This window comes from Cervus elaphus, chromosome 1, assembly GCF_910594005.1.
Source record: "Cervus elaphus chromosome 1, mCerEla1.1, whole genome shotgun sequence".
Classification (NCBI taxonomy): domain Eukaryota; kingdom Metazoa; phylum Chordata; class Mammalia; order Artiodactyla; family Cervidae; genus Cervus; species Cervus elaphus.
This window is the reverse complement of record NC_057815.1, coordinates 30,792,819-30,818,931: the sequence shown is the minus strand read 5'-3', so window position 1 is coordinate 30,818,931 and position 26,113 is coordinate 30,792,819. Positions and strand designations below refer to the sequence as shown.

The following is a 26,113-nucleotide window of genomic DNA, read 5'->3' as shown; positions in this document are numbered from 1 at the left end:
CTAGTCTCCAAAATCTGATTCTGAAAGAGAGGTGATTCTGAGTTTGGTATGGAGTCAGTCACCAAGATTTGCTGTCCCCCACTACCACTCCCCACCAAGCCAAGGATTTCTGTCTGAGTCATAAGACAAAAAGAAGATGCAAAAAACATCGAAAGACTCTGGGGGGAAAGACCCCCCAAAAAACTCTAAAGATATTAAAGCAAAAGGTACTCCTGCTATGTTATCTACTTTGCATATAATAATATGTAGCTCCCACACACCAAGAACTGCAGATCACAGGATAGTACATCTCACTTATGGTACCTTATGGCCGCATGAATCAGTGCAGTATGAGTAATCCTTATCATGGTGGGAGCGTCTAAAACCAGGCCTCTGTCATAAATATTAGTATTTTCAAGATAGACACTCCTCAACAAGCAGGACACAGAGACTTCCATGGATGGCCTGCTTCACTGCCTTGGAGTTGCAGAGCCTACTATGAGTACATGTGATCCACCCTCCAGCACCAAGCAGGCTTTCCAGAAATAATGAAATAATAATAATAATAAAGCAAAGGCTTTGAGAAAAGAGGAAGATCTCCAGTTTCAACTGAGCTAGAGTCAGAGAAATATGGATTACAGGAGGCTAATAATACTAACATATGAGTACCTAGAAAAGTTTACCTGGAATGTGTTTTTAAAATAATGTTTTCCAATCTCCAAGTAAATGGCATGCAGGTAATTTTCATTTAAACATCATCAGAAATATTGAAATTAAATCACTTAAAGACAAGGTCCTGGTCTCAGTTCACTATAGTCTTCAAATCTCCCTTTAGTGAAACTGAAACACTCTTTTCCTTTCCTCTTCTCCCCTCACTCATTCTCTCTCAATCTTATAAATATATAGTTACTATACCGAGTACATTAGCAGTACACTGAAGAATTCCTGAGACCTCTTCAATGTCCTCTTTGTTGGAATGGTCTGCATAGGAGCATCTGTTAGAGATATTGTAGAAATTCTTTTCTGTATCCCTATAACTAAGAAGAAAACAAAATTAGCATATGGAGAAATTTTTTAAAGCCTCTGAAAATGCATTCCTATACATACACACAAGCATATGTAGTTTATACTCTTGTCTTGATGATATTTGGAAATCACTGAAGCTTTAAAACATAATTTCTGACATAACTCACCATTAATATCAGCATAAGGAATGTGGACCTGGAACTGGAAGCAATTTTTTTTTTTTTACTTTTCTTTTCTTTTTTTTTTTAATTTTTTTATTAGTTGGAGGCTAATTACTTCACAACATTTCAGTGGGTTTTGTCATACATTGTGGAAGCAATTATTAATAAGAAAACAAACGTGTAAAAAAAAATAGTGAGAACCAGAAAATATATCAGATTGTATAGCTAATGTTTCTTTAATTGAGTTCTCCGCAGCCACTGGCTATTTGTTTCTACAATGAATTTTCCTGGAAAAAGAATAACTAACCATGATAATTTGCATTGGCATAACTGTATTGAAAGTAAACACATCTTAACTTCTATCACAGTCAAGAAGATAGAAGTATGGTGCATGGATAACAAGCAAACAAAGTGTTTGGTATCTGACAGAATTTGAATCACAGTCTTGCCTTTATCTGTGAGACTTTGGGCAATTTATCTAATCTCTGTTAGTCTAACTTTCCTCCTTATAAAATGGGAGGTAACTCCTAGATTTCTTATGAGGACTGAAAGACAAAATGCCTGCATTGACTGAAACTTTTCCAATTTCCTTTCAATTAAAGCTAAGGCACCAAAGCTGGAGAAAATAGTGGTCAGGGTCAAATGCCCTAATGTTCCAAAAGAGTAGCCAAGACCAGACATCGCCTTCAGAAATTAAGAAGTGACTAAATGTCACTATCACCTCACCACCAGCATACAAAAGCAAAGGAATAGAACAGTTTGAAAGAAAATAATCAGAAGAGTGAGTTATAATAATTAGGAGAGTACAGCTGTTCTCCCCATCACACCCCCATACAAACACAAGTAAAAGAGAGAAGGAGAATGTTCCCTGCAGAAACCCAGTTGGTGAAAGAGGGATCCACTCTGATAGAGACTGAGGGTTAAGTATCTCATCTCTCATTATATATCTGCTGAGGTGGTGAATTTCTGAACATCCTGTTATATCTGAACAGAAGAAGGAGATTCCAAAGAGACTTATGCAGGGAAAATAGGGCCAAACTGGGATTGGCCTACAGTCCTACCATTTGATAAGGTAAAAACACATGAGTTTCTCATGGGTTAGGGAAATACCACTAGAGAGAGGTTTGCTGGGGGTGTCCCATCCTTTTGCTTTCCCAATCTAGAAGCTGCAGCTAGGGGCAGGGATACCACTAGCAAGACCGTGGAATGAAATCCACAGAGCCAAGAGCCAGGGAATCTGAAGCAGTAAAGGCAGAGCCTGTATATGTATCTCGCTGAGGGCATCACAGCCAAGAGAGGATTATTACAACCACCAGTGAAATAAACAAAGATTCTACTATTTTATTCATGCCTCTCCAGGTGGCTCAGTGGTAAAGAATACAGGAGACACATGTTTTATCCCTGGATATGGACGATCCCTGGAGGGGATCTGGCAACCCACTCCAGTATTCTTGCCTGGAAAATCCCATGGACAAAGGAATCTGGCAGGCTACAGTCCATAGAAACACAAAGAGTCGGGCATGACTGAGTGACTAAGTACAATATAACACATCAGAAGAGAAAAAGAATCAGAAAGGATTGGCCTAAAGCAGAGGATTCAAAAATACACGACGTCACCTCTACATTGGATTCCAAGTTTCTCAGGCCAAGGCCTGACCCAGGCAGAGAGGGACAGAGAATTAGATAGGATATGAGACTGAAGACTTGATTTGGTCTGGAGTGGACTTCATACTCCCTGAAATTACTTGGAAAACAGAGCAATCTTCTCCCAATCTAGTATCAAAGAGGGCTTATTCTAGCATGTTTGAAATGATTGGAGAGAAAAAGATAAAAGGGCTTAATGTTTGTACACCTCACTAAGATTAGACTCCAAAAAACCAGTTAAGCAAAATGCTTACTACAGTTTCTAGAATGCAGGAATTACTCAGTAAAAGGTGGAATGGGGAGCATACTCATTAAGTACAGACAAAAACAGGTTGGTTTTTAAATCAAACTCCACCATTTTAATGAGTGACTTTAAACAAAATATTTATTCTCACAATCTCAATTTCCTCATCTGGAAAAATATATATATATGAACCTAATACAATGATCCTATGAATTAGATTGTTAGTATTAAATAAAATACAAAATACAAAGCACCCATTTGTGTGTGCTTAGTCATGTCCAACTCTTTGTGATCCTATGGACTGTAGCCCACCAGGTTCCTTAGCCCATGGGATTTTCCAGGCAAGAATACTGGAGTGGGTTGCCATTTCCTTCTCCAGGGATCTTCCCAACCCGGGGATTGAACCTGTGCCTCCTGCACTGGCAAGTGGATTTGTTACCACTGAGCCACCTGGGAAGCCAATAAAGCACCCCGTATGTTACTCCAAAAACAGACAGCAATCAATAAATATTATCTTTTATTTAACTTATTGTTTTTATTCAGTAAGATACATTGTCTATGTAAATACATCAAAAAGAAGCTAGATGACTTTTTAGATAAAATAATTTACAGCCACAAAATCTGACCATGACAAACTTATGGTATTGATATGATATTAAGTAATATCACTGAAGTTTGTTAAACAAAATAATCAGGGTTAACTCACCCTTACTTTCACTTCTAATATTCTACAGAAATCATTGTAGCTTAATCTTTATTCAAGGGAAGAGAAGAGTTGACTCATTAGAAAAGACCCTGATTCTGAGAAAGATTGAGGGTAGGAAAAGGGGGCAAGAGAGGATGAGATGGTTGGATAGCATCATCAACTCAATGGACATGAGTTTGAGCAAACTCCGGGAGATAGTGGAGGACAGGGAAGTCTGGTGTGCTGCAGTCCCTGGGGTCATAAAGAGTCAGACATGATGAGTGACTGAAAAAAAACAATCCACTATATATATACCTCTGTGTACATACCATTAAGGTACAACATATTAATTTATTCACACTTCTCCACTCCCAGACCCCAACAAAAACTGTTAGTTCTTCCTACATACCAAGCATTTACAAAGATACAATTACATATAATAGAAATAAACAAGATAAATAACAAAATAAAGAAATAATTATATAAGTCAATGATAAGCACTATAAAAAGAGTTAATACAGAATAATGTAGTAGAAAATCCTTGGGGTAGAGATTGAGGTAGGGGATTGAGGACTACTTCAGATTGATTGTCATATCTTCCTGAGGATATGAGATTTAAACACAGACTTACCTGTATAAGGAATAATCCATGCAAACATTTGAGGATAGAGCATGCCAGGAATATGAAATTGTATGTGCAAAAGCCTTGAGGCTAAGCAAACTTGGCATAGTAGAGAAACAAACAGCAGGCTGGAAATGGCTGGAGTAGATGGAAACGTGGGAAGTAGAGTACTATGAAATCAGAGGTAAGCAGAGGCCCAGATCACAGGAAGAGCTCAGATTTTATTCTATCACAGTACATTATTGTATGGTTTTTAATGGATTTCAAACATGATCCCTGAACCAGTTGCATCAGCAGTATCTGGGAACTCCTTAGAAATATCAATTCTTGAGCCCCAGGGCAATGTGGGAACACTGGATTCAATCCCTGAATCAGAAAGATCCCCTAGAAAAGGAAATGGCAACCCACTCCAGTACTCTTACTTGGAGAATTCCATGGACAGGGGACCCTGGCGGGCTGCAGTCCATGAAGTCACAAGGAGACAGACACGAATGATTGACTAACATTTTCACTTTCAGACATGCTTAATCAGAAACTAGAGGAGTAGAAACCAGAAAACTATTAACAGAGTGGAACCTCTCTCTCAGAGACGATGGTGACAGTGTAGATCAAGAGGTGAAGATTTATTACACTGCATGAATAAATTATTTAAGCACTTATTCTCCCAACTTGAATGATGTCTATGAATAAATAAATGAACAAATGAATGAATAAGTTAAGGCATAGAATAAATGTTTAAAGATAAAGTCACTGAAGTACTGAGAGGTTATTTTACTTCCTAACAAGAGCCTCCATCAGCTACTCCCTCCCAATCCTCCATCTGTCTGATCCTTTGAACAGCTGCTCACTGCATTCAAGCCTAGGTCTCACAGGCTAAAAAAGCCTTAGAGAGCTCCTATGGGCTACTGGTATTTTAAAAATTCGTTAAGGAGCAAGATTATATAATCCTAGAGCTCTGATAAATGGCACAGATCCAAAGGCAGAATACCAAAACAGAGAAATAGAAGGCTAGGAAGGTTAGCAATTAGAGGCTGAACTAAAAGTTAAAAAGAAGATGGTTAGCTCCTACTCTCTGTTATCCACTGTGATTCCTCATCCCAATCCAAGGCACCTAAAAACTGAATTACTTCAGCTGCCTAGACTAGCTTTAGGCAAAGCACAATTTCAGAAATTAGGGAGGGAGATTGGTTCAAGACGATGGAATAGAAGGACATGTGCTCATCTTCTCCTGCAAGAGCACCAAAATGGCTGTTTAACAACCATTGACAGGAGAATGCTGGAACCCACACACAAAAAAGATATTCCATATCCAAAAGCAAAGAAGAAGCCACAACCAGATGGTAGGAGGAATGCAAACACAATAAAATCAAGCCCTATATTTGCCAAGTAGGCGATCAACAATCTCAAGAACAATAATACCGAGGAAGTTCTCCCACTGGTGTGAAGGTTCTGTGCCTCCTATCAGGATTCCCAGCCTGGGATATCTGGCAAACAGACTGGGAATCCTCAGGGAATTTGACTTTGAAGACAAGTGGGATTTGATTACAGGACTTCCACAGGGCTGGGGGAAATAGAGACTCCACTCTTGGAGGGCACGAACAAAACCTTGTGTGCACTAGGACCCAAGGGAAAGGAACACAATAGGAGACTGAGCCAGACCAACCTGAGAGTGTCTGAGGATCTCCAGCAGAGGCATGGGCCGGAAGTGGCCTGCCACGGGGACAGGCGCACTGGCAGCAGCAGCCCTGGGAGATGCATCTTGGCGTAAGTCCTCACCGAGGTTGCCATGAGCCCTACCATAAAGCCTCCAGAATCCAGAACTGGGTGGCCTCAGGTCAAACAACTAACAGGGAGGGAGTGCAGCCCCACCTATCAGAAGACAATAGGATTAAAGCTTTATTGAGCAAGGCCCTGCCCACCAGAGAAGGACCCCCACAGACTTCCACCCAGCCAACCCTCCCATCGGGAAGCTTGCACAAGCCTCTTATCCTCATCCACCAGAGGGCAGACAGAAGAAAGAAGAACTTCAAGTCCACAGTTTAAGGAACTAATACCACAATCACAGAAAGCTAATCAAAATGAAAAGAAATAGAATTATGATAGAATTATATGTCCCAGATGAAGGAAAAAGATAAATCCCCAGAAAAACAACTAAATGAAGTGGAGATAGGCAACTTTCCAGAAAAAGTATTTAGATTAATGATAGTGAAGATGATCTAGGATCTCTGAAAAAGAGTGGAGAAGATGCAAGAAATGTTTACCAAACATTTCTAAAGAACAAAGAAACAGAGATAAACCTTACACTGCTGCTGCTGCTGCTGCAGTCACTTCAGTCGTGTCCAACACTGTGCGACCCCATAGACGGCAGCCCACCAGGCTCCCCTGTCCCTGGGATTCTCCAGGCAAGAATACTGGAGTGGGTTGCCATTTCCTTCTCCAATGCATGAAAGTGAAAAGTGAAAGGGAAGTCCCCTCAGTTGTGTCCAACTCTTCACGACCCCATGGACTGCAGCCCACTAGGCTCCTCCATCCATGGGATTTTCCAGGCAAGAGTACTGGAGTGGGTGGCCATTGCCTTCTCCAAACAATACACTAGAAGGAATCAAAAGCAGAATAACTGAAGCAGAAGAATGGATAATGGACCTGGAGGACAGAATGGTGGAAATCACTGCTACAAAACAGAATATAGAAAAAAGAATGAAAAGAAATGAAGACAGCCTAAGAGAACTCTGGGACATTAAACACACCAACATTCACATTATAAAGGTCACAGAAGGAGAAGATAGAGAGAAAGAACCTGAGAAAATAATTGAAGAGATAATAGTTTAAAACTTCCCCAACATGAGAAAAGAAATAGTTAACCAATTCAAGGAAAGGCAGAGAGTTCCAGGCAGGATAAACCTGAGGAACACAGCAAAACACATAGTAATCAAAGTGACAAAAATTAAATAAAGACAAAGTTAGAATATTAAAAGCAACAAGAGAACAAGACAAATAACACACAAGAGAAATCCCAGGAGGTTATCTAAGCTGATTTCTCAATGGAAAGTCTACAAGCCAGAAGGGAATGGCATGATATACTCCAAGTGATGAAAGGGAAGAAACTACAACCAAGACTACTCTATCAAGCAAGACTCTCAATAAGATTTGATGGAGAAATAAAAGCTTTACAGACTCGCAAAAGTTAAGATAATTCAGCACCACTAAAACAGTTTTACAATAAATGCTAAAGGAACTTCTCTAGGCAGTAAACACAAATTGTAATAGGATCATAAGTGAAGTCGCTCAGTTGTGTCCAACTCTTTGCGACCCCATGGACTGTAGCCCACCAAGCTTCTCTGTCCATGGGATTCTCCAGGCAAGAATACTGGAGTGGATAATTTCCTTAAATATAAATGGATTAAATGCACCAACCAAAAGACATAGATTGGCTGGATGGATATAAAAACAAGACCCATATATATGTTGTCTACAAGAGACCCACCTCAGACCTATGCCTACTTATAGACTAAAAATAACAGGATGGGAGAAGGTATTTCATGTAAATGGAAATCATAAGAAAGCTGAAGTAGCAATACTCACATCAGACAAAATAGACTTTAAAACAAAAACTGTTCTAAGAGACAAAGAAGGGTACTACATAATGATCAAAGGTTCAATTCAAGAAGAAGATATAACAATTATAAATATATATGCACTCAACATAGGAGCACCTCAATATGTAAGAAAATACAAACAAACATAAAGGTAGAAATCAACAGTAACACAGTACCAGTGAAAGACTTTAATACCCCCATATTCATGAATGGACAGATCATCCAGGCAGAAAATCAATAAGGAAATATAGGCCTTAAGTGACACTTTAGACAAGTTGGACTTAGTTGATATGTATAGAACATTCCATCCAAAAGCAGCAGACTACACATTCCTCTCAAGTGCACACGGAACATTCTCCAGGGCTGACTACATGCTGGGCCACAAGGCTAGCCTATGCAATTTTAAGAAAACTGAAATCATATCAAGCATTTTTTCTGACCACAATACTCTGAGATTAGAAATAAACTAAAGGAAAAAAAAAACTCTAAGATTAAACACAAACATGTGCTGGCTAAATAATATGTTACTAAACAACCATTGGATCACTGAAGAAATCAAATAAGAATTTAAAAATCCCTAGAGAAAAAAGAAAATGAAAGTCCAACAGTCCAAAACTTACAGGATGCAGCAAAAGTAGTACTAAGAGGGAAGTTTATAGAAATACAATCTTATGGCAAGAAACAAGAAAAATCTCAAATAAACAACCTAACCTTAAATCTGAAACAATTAGAAAAAGAAGAACAAAAATAAAATTAAAAATCAGCAGAAGGAAGGAAATCATAAAGATCAGAGAAAATAAATGAAATAGAAACAAAGAAAACGAAATCAATGAAACTAAAATCTGGTTCTTCAAAAAAATAAACAAAATTGATAAACCTTTAGTTAGACTCATCAAGAAAAAAAGGGAGAGGACACAAATCAGTAAAATTAGAAATAAAAAAGGAGAGGTTACAATTGACTCCACAGCAATACAAAAGATTACCAGAAACTACTATGAACAACTGTATGCCAATAAAATGAACAATCTGGAAGAAATAGACAATTCTTAGAAAGTATAGTCTCCCTAGACTGAACCAGGAAGAAATAGAAAATATGAACAGACCAATCACAAGCACTGAAATGGAAACTGTGATTAAAAACCTCCCCCAAAACAAAATTTCAGGATCTGACGGCTTCACAGGCAAATTTTATCAAGTATTTAGATAATAGGGAACACTGAAAATTTAGATAAGAGGAAACACTGACCCTTCTGAAATTGTTATACAAAAAACGCACAGAGGAAGGAAAGCTTGCCAACTTATTTTATGAGGCCACCATCACCCTGATACCAAAACCAAACAAAGACACCACACAAAAAAATTTACAGGCCAATATCACTGATGAACATAGATGCAAAAATCCTCAACAAAATACTAGCAATTCATATTCAACAGTACATTTAAAAGATCATACACCATGGTCAAGTGGGATTCAACCCAGGGATGCAAGAATATTTCAACATCCACAAGTTAATCCATGTAATACACCCATTAACAAACTGAAGAATGAAAACCATATGATCATCTCAATAGATGCATAAAAAGCTTTTGATGAAATTTAGCACCCATTTTGATAACTCTCCAGAAATTGGGTTAAGGGTATAAACCTCAACACAATAAAGGCTATATATGACAAACCTACAGCTATCCTACACCATTCATACTCAATGGTGAAAAGCTGAAAGCAATCCCTCTAAGATGAGGAACAAGGATGTCAATCTCACCCCTTTTATTCAACATAGTTTTGGAAGTCCTAGCTACAGCAATGAGAGAAGAAAAAGAAGTAAAGGGAATACAAATTGGAAAAGAAGCAGTTAAACTGTCACTGTTTGCAGATGACATTTTAGTATACATAGAAGACCCTAAAGATGCTACCAGAAAACTACTAGAACTCATCAATGAATTTGGTAAAGCTGTAGGTTACAAAATTAACGCACAGAAATCAGTTGCATTTCTATAGACTAACAACAAAAGATCAGAAAGAGGCATTCAAGAAGCAATTCCGTTTACCACTACATCAAAAAGAATAAAATATCTAGTAATAAACTGACCTAATCAGACAAAAGACTTGTACTCCAAAAACTACAAGACGCTGATGAAAGAAACTGAAAAAGTCATAAACAGATGGAAAGATATACCACGTTTTTGGATTGGAATAATCAATATTGTCAAAATGCCTATACTGCCCAAGGCAATCTACCGAGTCAGTGCAATCCCAATCAAATTACCAATAGCATCCAGTATTCTTGCCTGGAGAATTTCATGGACAGAGGAGCCTGGTGGGCTACAGTCTATGGGATCGCAAACAGTCGGACACAACTTAGCAACTAACACTTCCACTTTCAGAACAAAAAAAAATCTCAAAATTTGTATGGGGACACAAAAATCCCAGAACATTCAAAGCAATTCTGAAAAAGAAAAACAGAGCTGGAGGAATCAGGTTCCCTGACTTCAGACTGTACTACAGTTATCAAAGCGGTATGGCCCTAGCACAGAGATAGATACACAAATCAGCGGGACAGGACAGAAAGCCCAGAAATAAGCCAGGCACCCGTGGTCAATTACACCATGACAAAGGAGGCAGGACCACACAATGCTGGAAAGACAGTCTCTTCAGCAAACGGTGCCAGGAAAACTGGACAAGCACATGTAAAAAAAATGAAATTAGATCATTCCTTAACCCCATACACAAAAATAAGCCCAAAATGGATTAAAGACCTAAATGTGAGACCAGACACTATAAAACTCCTAGAGGAAAACATAGGTAGGACACTTCCTAATAAAACTCACAACTATATCTTTTTCGATCCAACTCCCAGAATAATGGAAATGAAAGCAAAAATAAACAAAGGGGGCCTACTTAAACTCAAAAGCTTTTGCACAGCAAAGGAAACAATAAACAAAGCAAAAAGACAACCCACAGATTGGGAGAAAATCTTTGCAAATGATTTGACCAATAAGGGATAGGTCTCCAAAATTTACAAACAGCTTATGATGCTTAATAGCATCAAAGCAAACAACCCATTCAAAAAATGGGCAGAAGACCTAAATAGACATTTCACCAGGGGACAAACAGATGGACAATAGGCACACGAAAAGATAGTCAACATCATTTGTTATTAGGGCTTCCCTGTTGACTCAGATGGTAAAGAATCTGCCTGCAATGCGGGAGACCTGGGTTCAATTTCTGGGTTGGGAAGATCCCCAACCAATAGAACTGAATGGCCACCCACTCCAGTATACTTGCCTGGAGAATTCCATGGACAGGGGACCCTGACAGACTACAGTCCACAGGTTCACAAAGAGTCAGACGCAACTGAGTGGCTTTCATGCTAGTTATTAGAGAAATGCAAATTAAAACTACAATGAGACATCACCTCACACCAGTTAGAATGGCTATCACCAGAAAAACTCACAAACAAATGCTGGATAGGCTGCGCAGAGAAGGAAACCCTCCTACACTGTTGATGGGAATGTAAATTGGTACAGTCTCTATGGAGGACAGTAAGGAGGTTCCTTAAAAACCTAAAAGTAGCACTAACACATGACCCTGCAATCCCACTCCTGGGCGTATATCTGGAGAAAAACACGATCCAAAAGGATACATGCACCCCAGTGTTCATTACACCACTGTTGACAATATCCAAGACATGGAAGAAACCTAAATGTCCACTAACAGAGTAATGGATAAAGAAGAAGTGGTATATACACTTGACAGAATATTACTCAGTCATTAAAAAGAATGAAATAATTCCATTTGCAGCAACATGGATGTACCTACAGTGTAATACTGAGTGAAGTATGTCAGACAGAGGAGAAATATCACATGACATCCCTTATATGTGGAATCTAAAAGAAATGATACAAAATGAACTTACAAAACAGAAAGAGACTCATAGACTTAGAAAACACACTTATGGTTGCCAGAGGGAAGGGATAGTTAGGGACTTTGGGAAGGTCAAGTACGCACTGCTATCTTTGAAATGGATAACCAACAGAGACCTAATATATAGCACATGGAACTCTGTTCAGTGTTATGTGCCAGCCTGGATGGGAGTGGCATTTGGTGGAGAATGGATATACATGTATGTGTATGATTGAGTCCCTTCACTGTTCACCTAAAAGTACCACAACATTGTTAATCAGCTATACCCCAATACAAAATAAAAGTTTAAAACTTGGGACAAAGAGATTAGGAAAAGCACCTTCACCTCCCCAGAAACATGTAAAATATACTTGCCAGCATTTATTCTTAATTGCCTGATATCCCTTAAACTGGAAGAAACACATTTCTTTTCATGGAGTTACAACTATGTTTCATAAAGAGGAACAACACATATGAGTAAATACATGTTAAATTTAAGTGTTAGTGATCACAGATGCTCTCCGTTTTCATATGGCTAAAGGAACTTGAAAGCAGAAAGATGGACTCTAAAAGGCAAAGAGACAGTTCCTCTCATCAAGAAGCTTGCACAAGCCTCTGAGATAATTTCATCCGCTAAAGGTAAGATAGAAGAACCAATAAGAACTACAATCCTGCAGACTCCAGAACAAAAACCACAATAAAAGAAAAGTTAAACAAAATCAAAAGGCAAAAGATTATGTCCCAGGTGAAGGAATAAGGTAAAACACCAGAAAAATAACTAAATGAAGAGGAGACAGGCAACCTTCCAGAAAAATAATTCAGAATAATGACAGAAAAGATGATCCAGCATCTCTGAAAAAGAATGGAGGGAAAGATAAATAAAATGCAAGAAATGCTTAATAAGCATTTAGAACAATTATAAACAAACATGGATGGACAATACACAAACTGAAAAAAAAAAATAAACTAGAAGGAATCAATAGCAGAATTAATGATGCAGAAGAATGGACAAGTGACCTGGAAGACAGAATGGTGTAAATCTCTGCCACAATATAGAATAAAGAAAAAAAGAATGGAAAGAACCTAGAGATCTCTGACAACATTAAACACATCAAATTTCTAATTATAAGGGTCCAAGAAGGAGAAGAGAAAAAGACCTGAGATAATATTTCAGGAAATAATAGTGAAAATGTCCATAACACACGGAAACAACAGTCAACGAAGTCCAGGAAGCTCACTGAGTCCTAGGCAGAATAAAAACAAGCAGGAACAGGCCAAGAATCAAACTGACAAAATTTGCACATAAAATATTATGAGTAAAAATAGATAAAACATTAAGAAAAACAACAGATAACATACAAGGAAATTCCCATAAGGTTATCAGCTGATTTCTCAGCAGAAACTCCACAAGGCAGAAAGGAAATGGCACAATATATTTAAAGTGATGAAAAGAAAGAACATAGAACCAAAAATAATCTACCCAGGGAGGCTGTCATTCAGATTTGAGGAGAAGCAAAAACTTTAAAGACGAGCAAAGTTAAGAGAACTCAGCATCACCAAATGAGCTTTACAACAAATGTTAAAAGAATTCCTCTAGTCAGAAGACCCACCTCAGACTTAGGGACACATACAGACTGAAAGTGGAGGGATGGAAAAGGATATTCCATGCAACTGGAAATCAAAAGAAAACTAGAGTAGCAATTCTCATATTAGACAAAATAGACTTTAAAATAAGAATGTAACAAGAGGCAAAGAAGGACACTATATGATGATCAAAAGATTAATCCAGGAAGAAGACATAACAATTGTGAATACTTGTGCACCCATCAGAGTAGCACCTCAGTCTCAATATATAAAACAAATACTAATAACCACAAAGGGAGACATCAACAGTAACTTAATAACAGTGCGGAACTTTAACACCCCAATCTTTGTCAATAGATCTCTTAGACAGAAAATTAATAAGGAAACATAGCCTCAAATAACACATCAGGCCAGATGGCTTAATTGGTATTTACAGAGCATTCCATCCAAAAGCAGCACAATGCACATTCTTCTCAAGGGCACAGAATATTCTCCAAGGTCGACCACAAGGCCAGCCTGTGTAAATTTAAGAAAACTGGGATCATATCAAGCATCTTTTCTGATCACAATAATATCAGATTAGAAATAAACTATGAGAAAAAAACTATAAAAATACAAATGAATGGAAGCTACAATATGCTACTGCTGCTGCTGCTGCTAAGTCGCATCAGTCATGTCCATCCAACTCTGTGCGACCCCATAGACGGCAGCCCACCAGGCTCCCCCGTCCCTGGGATTCTCCAGGCAAGAACACTGGAGTAGGTTGCCATTTCCTTCTCCAATGCATGAAAGTAAAAAGTGAAAGTGAAGTCGCTCAGTCATGTCCGACTCTTAGCGACCCCATGGACTGCTGCCAACCAGGCTCCTCCGTCCATGGGATTTTCCAGGCAAGAGTACTGGAGTGGGGTGCCATTGCCTTCTCTGAAAATATGCTACTAAATAACCAATATATCACTGAAGAAATCAAACAGGAAATCAAAAAATTACTACAGATAAATAAAAATGAAAGTACAATACTCCAAAACCTATGGGATGCAGCAAAATCACTTTTAAAGGGAAGTTTACAGCAATAAAACCTTACCTCAAGAAGCAAGGAAAATCTCAAGTAAATAATCTAAACTTACCCCAAAAACAACTGGAGAAAGAACAAACAAAATCTAAAATTCGTAGAAGGAAAGGAAACATAAAGATCAGAACAGAAGCAAGTGAAACAGAGATAAAGGAAACAATAGCAAAGATCGATGAAACTAAAAGCTGGTCCCTTGAAAACATAAGCAAAATTGATAAACCTTTAGCCTGACTTATCAAAAGGAAAAGGAATTCAAATCACTGAAATTAAAAATAAAAAAAAAGTTACAACTGATACCACAGAAATACAAAGGATCCTAAGAGACTACTACAAGCAACTGTATGCCAATATAATGGACAATCTGGAAGAAACTGACAAATTCTTAGAAAGGTAGTCTCCCAACTGAAATAGGAAGAAATAGAAACTATAAACAGACCAATCACAAAAACTGAAATTGAAACTGAGATTTAAAAACCTGGCAGAGACAGAAGACAGGGAGTTCTTGCCTCCTCACATCTAGGATACTCAGCAAACTCTGGTGGGGGACCTCAAACAACCAGGCAGATGGGAGGGACCCCTGAGCAACCAGGTAGGATGCAGGGGGGAGCAAGGGGCAGGGGGTGAAGTGGAGGCTCAACAGGCCTGGCACAGCTGAGGGGAGGCTGAAGAAGCAGGGGCAGTGGTTCAAGCATCAGAAGAGGCATGCTTGCTTCCAGATCAGTGGGGAGGAGGAGGGACCCTCAGAGCAGGAAAACTGAGGGGAACACTCTTGGTGTTCCCCCACCCACTCATCCCTGGGAAGTCTTCTGAGGCCCTGAGCCTGGTCCTCCAACCTCTGGGGCACTCTTTGCCCCAGTAAGTCTTCTGGGCATGAGAGTGGGCAAGGAAGGAGAAAGAGTCAAACCAGCTGGGGGAGGTCTCCCCAGGATACCCTTAGGAGGCTCCTTGGGACCTCTGTGGGACCACTCATCCCAAGGAGCGTCCTAAGGCTCCAGGCTGGGATCCTGCTCTACAGGGCCCCTCGGCCTTCCAGGGCCCCTCCACACACCAGGGCCCTCTCAGCCACGCAGGCTCCCCTCGATTGCCTGGGCCCCTTCCGTCCTTCAGGGCCCCTGCCATCCATGTAGCTCCTGTGGGTGTGAGTGGAGGAACTGGCCAGGTTTACGTGGTGTCAGGGTGTGAAGGAGCCAAGTCAGCTCCTTGGATGGTCCCTCTGGGCTCAAGGAGCAGGGAAACTGCTGGGTATTCCCCCACCCACTTGGCCCTGAGAAGCCTCCTGAGGCCCCAGGCCTGGCCCTCCATGCCCTGAAGCCAGAGGCATTCTGAAGGCCCCACTGACTAGGCTGAGCCTAGATAGGAGTTCACCACCTATCTCCACCCAGGGCCTTTTCTGGGGCATGGAATGAGAACCAGGACTCTGACACCACCTAAATCCAGTCATCACCTAAACCCTTCCCCACCTAAACCCCAGCCCTCAAAAGACAAGGTTTTTCCTTCCTTCTTTTCTTTTGGTGGGAGGGGTTTGTTTTCTGCTAGTGGAGTTTACTTTCACCCTCCACTGGTTGTTTCATAAGTAGTCTTCTTTTTTCTAATTTACCTGCTAGTTTTCTGAATACATTTTACTTTTTATTCTTTGTTATTGTTCTGCTCCCTTTTATTTTTTAAATACTATCATGCTCTTTCTTCTTTGCTATTGGAGTTCAGTTTTATCCTCCACTGCTTGTTTCATATAGTTTCTTGATTTTTTTCTAATACATTTGTTAGTTTTCTAAATGTATTTTATTTTTTTCTTCTTTATCATTGTTCTATTTCTTTTGTTGTTATTGTTGCTGCACTCTGCACCTAGCAGGATCCCAGCTCACAGGCCAGAGATCAGGATTGAGCTCCTATTGTAGGGGACATTAGTCCAAAGTTCTGGAGTAACAGATAAAGTCAAGCCCCGGGAAATATGAGTCAAAGTGAAGTATCCCAGCGGTCCATATCTCAACACCAAGACCCAGCTCTACCCAACAGCCTGCACATCCCATTGCTGGAAACCTGAGGTCAAACACTTGGGGAACACAGTCCCACCCATCAAAAATCAGAGGCAACAAAAAAATCTGTTACAGGTGGAAAAGCAAGGTAAAAGCCTAAAATACCAAATAAATGAATAGAAAATAGGCAACCTATCTCAAAAAGTATTTAGAGTAATGATAGCAAACAAGTTCAAAATAAAGTTCAAGTAAAAACCTTCAAAATAAAATGGATAAACTGCAAGAAGCATTTAACAAGGATCTAGAAGAACTAGATCTAGATCTAGAAAAAACAAACAGTGACAAACAACACAATAACTGAAATTAAAAACACTCTAGAAGGAATCAAGGACAGAATAACTAAGGTAGAAGAACCAATAACTGAGCTGGAAGATACAATGATGTGAATAATGGCCGAGGAGCAAGAAAAAGAAAAAAGAATGTAAAGAATTGAGAACAATCTCAGAGAATTCTGCAACAATACTAAACACAGAAACATTTGAATTATAGAGGTACAGAAGAAGAAGAAAAAGGGTTGGAGATAATATTTGAAGAGATTATAGTAAAAAAAGTTCACTAATAGTGGAAGGAAATATCACCAAAGAATAGGAAGTACATAGAGTCCCATGCAGGAGAAAGACTAGGAGAAACACAACAAGACACATATTAATCAAACTAACAAAAACCAAATACAAAGGAAAAATATTAAAAGCAGTAAGGGAAAAGCAAAAAACAAATACAAGGGAATCCCCATAAGGCTATCAGCTGACTTTTCAGAAAAAAACCCTGTAGGCCAGAAGGGAGTGGCAAGATAAATTTAAAGTGAGAAGAGGGAAAAATCTACAATCAAGATTGTTCTACCCACCAATGATCTCATTCAGATTTGATGGAGAAATCAAAAAACTTTACAGACAAGCAAAGATTAAGAGAATTCAGCTCAGCAAACCAGCTTTACAATAAATGCTACAGAAACGTCTCTAGGAAGGAAATACAACAGAAGCAAAAGACCCACAAAAACAAACCCCAAACAATTAAGAAAATGGCAATAGGAACATACACATCATAATTACCTTAACTGTAAACGAATTAAAAGCCCCAACCAACAGACCCAGACTGGCTGAATAGATAGAAAAGCAAGACCCGTGTATATGCTGCCTTCTTCTTGTTGCTGTTCAACCGCTAAGTCATGTCCAGCTCTTTGCCATTCCATGGACTGTAGCATGCCAGTATCCCCAAGTGACTCTCAAGAGTCTTTTCCAGGACCACAATTTGAAAGCATCAATTCTTTGGCACTCAGCCTTCTTTAAGGACCAGTTCTCACAACTGTATGTGACTATCAGAAAAACCATAGCTGTGACTATATGAATAGTCATCAGCAAAATGATGTTTTGTTCAATTATTAAGTCATGTTCACCTCTTTGTGACCACATGGAAAGCAGCACAGCAGACTTTCCTGTCCTCCAATATCTCCCAGAACTTGTGCAAATCCATGTGCATTGAGTCAGTGATGCTTACTAACCTTCTCATCCTTTGCCATCCCATTCTCCTTTTGCCTCTAGTCTTTCCCAGCATCACAGTATTGTCCAATTAATTTGCTCTTTGCATCAGGTGGCAAAAGTTTGGGAACTTCAGCTTCAGTATCAGCCCTTCCAAGGACTATTCAGGGTTGATTTAATTTAGTTTTGACTCGTTTGATCTCCTTGTAGTCCAAGGTACTCTCAACAGTCTTCTCAGAACCACAATTTGAACATCAATCCTTCAGCATGCAACCTTTTTTAAGGTCCAACTCTCACATCCATACATGACTACTAGAAAAACCATAGCTTTGACTAGACAGACCTTTGTTGGCAAAGTGATGTCTCTGCTTTTTAATATGCTGTCTAGGTTTGTCAGAGCTTTCCTTCAAAGGAATAAGCATCTTTTAATTCCATGGCTGCAGTCACCATAAACAGTGCTTTTGGAGCCCAACAAAATAAAATCTCTCACTGCTTCCACTTTTTCCCCTTCTATTTGCCATAAAGTGATGGGACTGGATGCCCATGATCTTAGTATTTTTAATGTTGAGTTTCAAGGCAGCTTTTCACTCTCCTCTTTCACATTCATCAAGAGACTCTTTAGTTCCTCTTCATTTTATGCCATTAGAGTGGTATCATCTGCATATCTGAGGTTGTTCTCCCAGCAACCTTGATTCCAGCTTGTGATTCATCCAGCATAGAATTTTGCATGATGGTCTCTGCATATAAGTTAAATAAGCAGGGTGACAATACACGGCCTTTTCATAGTCCTCTCCCAATGTTGAGCCAGTCAATTGTTCTATGTTCAGTTTTAACTGTTGCTTCTTGACTGCATACAGGTTTCTCGGGAGAGAGGTAAGGTGGTCTGGTATTCCCATCACTTTAATAATTTCCCACAATTTGTTGTGATCCACACAAAGACTTTGGTGTACAGTCAATGAAACAGCAGTAGATGTTTTTCTGGAACTCCTTTGCTTTCCCCATGATCTAACAAATGTTGGCAATCTGATCTCTGGTTCCTCTGCCTTTTCTAAATCCAGCTAGTACATCTGGAAGTTCTCAGTTCATGTACTGCTGAAGCTTAACTTGAAGGATTTTGAGCATAATCTTGCCAGCATATGAAATAAGTGCAATTGTATGGCAGTTTGAACATTCTTGGCACTGCCCTCCTTTGGGACTGGAATGAAAACTATCTCCAGTTCTGAGGCCACTGCTGAGTTTTCCAAACTTGCCGATATACTGAGTGCAGCACTTTAATAACATGATATTTTAGGACTTTAAATAGCTTAGCTGGAATTCCATCACCTCTACTAGCTTTGTTCATAGCAACACTTCCTAAGGCCCACTTGACTTCACAATCCAGCACAACTGGCTCTAGGTGAGTGACCACATCATTGTGGTTATCCAGGACATTAAGACTTTCCTTGTATAGTTTTACTGTGTATTCTTGTCACCTCGTCTTAATCTCTTTTGCTTCTGTTAGGTCATTACCGTTTCTGTCCTATATCATGCCCATCCTTGCAAGAAATATTCCCTTGGTATCTTCTCCAATTTTCTTGAAAATATTTCTAGTTATTTTCCATTCTATTGTTTTTGTCTATTTCTTTGCATTGTTCATGTAAGAAAGTGTTTTTATCTCCCCTTGCTATTCTCTGGAATGCAGCACTCAGCTGGATATATCTTTCCCTCTCTCCCTTGCCTTTCTCTTCTCTTCTTTCTTCAGCTATCTGTAAACCTCCTCAGACAACCACTTTGCTTTCTTGTACTTTTTTTTTCTTTCAGATGGTTTTGGCCACTGCTTCCTATACAATGTTATAAACTTCTGCCCACAGTGCTTTAGGCACTCTGTCTACCAGATCTAATCTCTTGAATCTATTTGTCACTTTCACTGTATAATCATAAGGGGTTTGATTTAGGTCATACCTGAATGGCCTAGTGGGTTTTCCTACATTCTTCAATTTAAGCCTGGATTTTGAAATAAGGAGCTCATGATCTAAGACATAGTCAGCTCAGGATCTTGTTTTTACAGATTGTAGAGAGCTTCTTCATCTTTGTCTGCAAAGAACATAATCAGTCTGATTTTGGTATTGACCATCTGGTGATGTCCATGTATAGAGTCATCTGTTGGGCTGTTGGAAAAGACATTTGCTATGACCAGCATGTTCTCTTGACCAAACTCTGTTAGCCTTTGTCCTGCTTAATTTTGTACTCCAAGGCCAAATTTGCCTGTTACTTCAAGTATCTCTTGACTTTCTACTTTAGCATTCCAGTGCCCTATGATGAAAAGGACACTGTTTCTCGATATTAGTTCTAGAAGGTGTTGTTGGTCTTCAAAGACCTGGTCAACTTCAGCTTCTTCGATATCAGTAGTTAGGGCACAGACTTGGATTACTGTCATGTCGAATGATTTGCCTTGGAATTGAACCAAGATTACTATTTCATTTTTGAGATTACAAACAAGTACTGCATTTCAGACTCTTTTGTTGACGATGAAGGCTACTCTGTTTCTTCTAAGGGATTCCTGCCTGCAGTAGTAGATATAATGGTCATCTGATTTAAACTCTACCATTCCCATCCATTTTAGTTCACTGATTCCTAATATGTCTATGTTCAATCTTACCATCTCCTGCTTGACCACATCTATTTACCTTGATTCATTTGACTGAGCTACAAAGCCCCTTCATAGCAACAAAGTTGAGATTCATGAAGGGGATATGCTGCCTACTAGAGATCTACTTAAGATCCAGGGACACATTCAGACTGAAAGTGAGGTGATAGAGAAAGATATTCCATGAAAATGGAAATCAAAAGAAAATTGGAGTAGCAATGCTCATACCAGCCAAAATATACTTTAAAATAAAAATTAGTTTCAATGGATAAGGAATGGTACTACACAACAATCTAGGGATTAATTCAAGAATATAACAATTCTAAGTATGTATGCAACTAACATAAAAGCACCTCAATACTTAAGCAAGTGGTAACAATCATCAAAGGAGAAATTAACTTTAACACAAAAATAGTGGAGGGCTTTAATACCCCACTTACACCAATGAACAGATATCCAGACAGAAAATAAATAAGGAGACACAAGCATCGAAGGACACAATAGACAAGATAGATTCAATTGATAAGACATTCCACCCAAAAGTGGCAAAATACACTTTCTTCTCAAGTACCCATGGAACATGCTCCAGGATAGAAGAAATCTTGGGTCACATATCAAGCCTAGGAAAAATTAAGGAAATTGAAATTTATCAAGTATATTTTCCAACCATAATGCTATGGTTGGGAAAAAAGTTGTTAAAACGAAACACATGGAGACTAAAAAGTATGCTGCTAAATAACCAAATGATCACTACAAAAATTAAAGAAATGGTAAATATATAGAAACAAATGGTAATGAAAACACAATGAATCAAAACCTACTGGATGCCTCAAAAGCAGTCCTAAGAGTAAAGTTTATAGCCATTCATTGTCACCTCAAGAAACAAAAAAAATCTGAAATAACAATCTAACATTACACCTAAATTATCAACTAGAGAAAAAAGAACAAAGAAAACCCAGTCAGTAGAATTAAAGTATAAATATTAGAGCAGAAATAAATGAAATAGAAAAGAAGAAAACAATAGCAAAGACCAGTAAAGGCAAAAGTTGGTTCTTTGAGAAGATAAATGATAGAACTTTAGCCCGAATCCTCAAGAAAAAAAAAGGGAGAGGACACAGACTAATAAAATTAGAAACGAACAAGTAGAAATTACAACTGACACTGTAGAAATACAAAGGCTCATAAGAGACTACTATAAGCAATGATACGCCAATAAAATGGGTAACCTGAAAGAAATGGACAAATTCTTGGAAAAGTACAACCTTCCAAGACTGACTCAGAAAGAATCAGAAAATGTAAACAGACTAATTACAAGTGATGAAATTGAAACTGTAAATAAAAAATCTTCCAACAAACAAAATTGCAGGACCAGATGACTTCAAAGGTGAATTCTATCAAACATTTAGAGGAGAATTAACACTGACCCTTCTAAAACTTTTCCAGAAAATTGTAGAGGGAGGAACACTCCCAAATTCATTATACAAGGCCACCATCACCCTGTTACCAAAATCAGATGAGGATATTAGGAAAAAAAAAAATTATAGACCAATATCAGTGGTGAACATGGAGCCAAAAACCCTCAACAAAAATATTAGTAAACAGAATCCAACAACACATTGAAAGGATTACACACCACAAGCAAGTTGGATTTGTCCCAGAATGCAAGAATTCTTCAATATACACAAATCAATCAATGTGATGCACCACATTAACAAATAAAGAATAAAAAATCATATGATAATCACAATAGGTGCAGAAAAAGCTTTAAAAAATTCAACACCCATTTATAATAAAAACCCTCCAGAAAATGGGCATAGAGGGAACATCCCTTAACATAATAAAGGCCATATACAACAAACTCACAGTAAATATCATACTCAATTGTGAAAAACAGAAATCATTTCCCCTAAGATTAGGAACAAGACAAGGACCACTCTTATTACTCTTATTCAATATAGTTTTAGAAGTCCTCACCACAGCAATCAGAGTAGTAACATAAATGAAAGGAATATAAATTCAAAAGGAAGAAGTATAACGATCACTGTTTGCAGATGCTGCTGCTGCTGCTAAGTCGCTTCAGTCGTGTCTGACTCTTTGCGACCCCATACACGGCAGCCCACCAGGCTCCGCCGTCCCTGGGATTCTCCAGGCAAGAACAGTGGAGTGGGTTGCCATTTCCTTCTCCAATGCATGAAAGTGGAAAGTGAAAGTGAAGTCATTCAGTCATGTCCAATTTTTCACGACCCCATGGACTGCAGCCTACCAGGCTCCTCTGTCCATGGGATTTCCCAGACAAGAGTACTGGAGTGGGTTGCCATTGCCTTCTCCGGTTTGCAGATGACACATTACTATACATAGAAAATCCCAAAGATTCTACCAAAAAACTACTGGCCCTAACCAGTGAATTTGATAAAGTTGCACTATACAAAATTAATCCATAGAAATCTCTCGCATTCCTATATACTAACAACAAAAGAGAAAAAAAAAAAATCTATTTCCCATTGCAACAACAACAAATACCTAGGAATTAATCTTATTTTTTTGTTGTTACAATGGGATGAAGCTGGGGCTTCCCTGGTGGTTCAGATGATCAAGAATCTGCTGTCAGTGCAGGAGACCCAGATTTGATCTCTGGGTCAGGAAGACCCCCTGGAAAAAGGAATGGCTATCCACACCAGTATTCTTGCCTGGAGAATTTCATGGAGAAAGGAGCCTGGCAGACCACAGTCCATGGGGTTGCAAAGAGTTGGACATGACTGAGGAACTAACACTTCACTTTTCACTTTCAGGGATAAATCTACCAAAGGACGCAAAAGACCTATACTCAGAGAACTATAAAACATAGACGAAAGAAACCAAAGAGAACACAAACAGATGAAAAATATACAGTGTTCTTGAATTGGAAGAATGAATACAATACCCAAAGCAATCTACAGAATCAATGCAATTCCTATCAAACTGCCAATGGCATTCTTCACAGAAATAGAACAAAAAAATTAACAATTTATATGGAAACACAAAAGACCCAGAATAGCCAAAGTATCTTGAAAAAGAAAAATGGGGCTGAATGCATCAGCCTCCCTGTCTTCAAACTATGCTGAAAAGCTACAGTAATCAAAGCTGTATGATACTGGCACAGAAACAGAAATATAAACCAAAGGTACAGGATAGAAAGCCCAAAGATAAACCCATTCACCTATGGTCAGCTAATCTACGACAAAGGTGACAAGAATATACAATGGAGAAAAGGCAGCCTCTGGAGTAAGTGGTGCTGGGAAATCTGGACAGCAGCATGTAAAATGATGAAATTAGAACACTACCTAACACCATGCACAAAAATAAGCTCAAAATGGATTAAAGACATCAATTAAAACTGGACACTATAAAACTCTTAGAGGTAAACATAGAGAAAACACTCTTTGACATAAACCAGAGCAAGATCTTTTTTCGACCCACCTCCTGAAATAATGAAAATGAAAACAAAAATAGACAATTGAGAACTAATTAAACTTAAAACCTTTGGCACAGCAAAGAAAATCATGAACAAGACAAAAAGACAACACTCAGAATGGGAGAAAATATTTGCAAATGAAACAACAAAGGATTAATCTCCAAAATATACAAACAGCTGATGGAGCTCAATATCAAAAAAAAATCCAATCAAAAATGGGTGGAAGACCTAAAGAGACATAACTCAAAGAAGACATACAGATGGCAAAGAGGCCCATGAAAAGATGCTCAACATCACTAATTAAACTACAATGAGATATCACCTTTCCACAGTCAAAATGGCTGTCATCAAAAAAATTTACAAACAAAAATTGCCAGAGAGGGTACAGAAAGAAGGGAACTCTCCCTTACACACTGATTGTAAATTGGTACAGCCACTATGGAGACAGTATGGAGGTTCCTTAAGAAACTGAAAATACAGCTACCATATGACCTTGTAATCCCACTCCTGGGATAAACACAGTCTGAAAGGATAGAAACACCCCAATGTCCACTGCAGCACTGTTTACAATAGGGTGTCAGCAAATGGTGACAAATGATTACATGGAAGAAACCTAGAAATCCACTGTGAGGAATGGATAAAGAAGATGTCGTACATGTATACAATGGAATATTACTCAGCCATTAAAAGAATGAAATAAACGCAACATGGGTGCACCTTGATTATCATACTGACTGTCAAACAGAGAAGGAGAAATATATCTATGACATCTCTTGTATGTGGAACCTCAGAATAAACAATACAAATGAACTTATTTACAAAACAGACTTTGAGAACAAATGTATGGTTCCCAGCAGGGGCAGGATGGGAGGAGGGATAGTTGGGTGAGAATGCGTACATGTATATCTATGGCTGAGTCCCTTTGCTATCCACCTGAAACTGTCACAATATTGTTATTCAGCTATAACCCAATATAAAAGAAAAAATTAAAATAAGTAAATAAAAGGCAAAGAGGGTACTAAACAAGGAAATCATGACCCTTGTGTCTTCAGCAGCATGAGCACAAAAAAATGATAATGAGTAAAGGTGCTTCAAATTCTCAGAGGGTAGTCAACGCTTAAGCAAAAATATGCTACTAGGTCTTAGAACCAGTAGGACATTAATATACCTCTTTATATGGAAGTCCTATACCCTGCCTGTTTTTTAAATACTGTGGCTTCATGGAACAGAACTAGGGAAGGACTATTTAGGCAATACACAGATTGAAGGGAGAGTTGAGGGAGATATTTAGATAAAAGAGAACTCCATCCTACTAACAGAAAAAATAATTTTTGCTGATTATAGAAATACAGTTTAGTTATTTATTTTGATCATATTCTTAGGATTCCCACTCCAACCTGCCACAAAGACATAGTTTAGTTCACAAATAAGACTACTTCATCAGTTATTATTTGATTTCAAAATGGAGAGGACAGTCATAATTTTAGAACATAACTCGCGTTTTATTACTGGTTGCTGCGGCTGTTGTTCAGTTGCTCAGTCATGTCCAACTATTTGAACCCCATGCACTGCAGCACGCCAGGCTTCCCTGTCCTTCACCACCTCCCAGAGTTTGTTCAGACTCATGCCCATTGGGTCAGTGATCCCATCCAACCATCTTGTACTCTGTCATTCCCTTCTCCTCTTGCAGTCATGCAGCATCAGGGTCTTTTCCAATGAGTCAGTTCTTCCCATCAGGTAGCCAAAAAGTACTGGAGCTTCAACTTCAGCATCAGCCCTTCCAATGAATATTCAGGACTGATTTCCTTTGGGACTGACTGGTTTGATCTCCTTGCTGTCCAAGGGACTCTCAAGAGTCTTCTCTAACACCACAGTTCAAAAGCATCAATTCTTTTGCACTCAACCTTCTTTATGGTCCAACTCTCATATCCATACATGACTACTGGAAAAAACATAGCTTTGACTAGACGGACCTTTGTCAGAAAAGTAATGTCTCTGCTTTTTAATATGCTGT

The 26,113-nt window shown here is 38.7% G+C and overlaps 1 protein-coding gene across 1 annotated transcript in view; it reads right to left on the bottom strand.

The window, feature by feature from the left end:
• GUCY1A2 (guanylate cyclase 1 soluble subunit alpha 2) overlaps positions 1–26,113 on the bottom strand; it is a 431,399-nt gene that overhangs the window by 347,281 nt on the left and 58,005 nt on the right. The window contains exon 3 of the mRNA XM_043898183.1: positions 895–1,016. Coding sequence (XP_043754118.1) covers positions 895–1,016 — 122 coding nt within the window. The remainder of the gene's footprint in view (positions 1–894; positions 1,017–26,113) is intronic.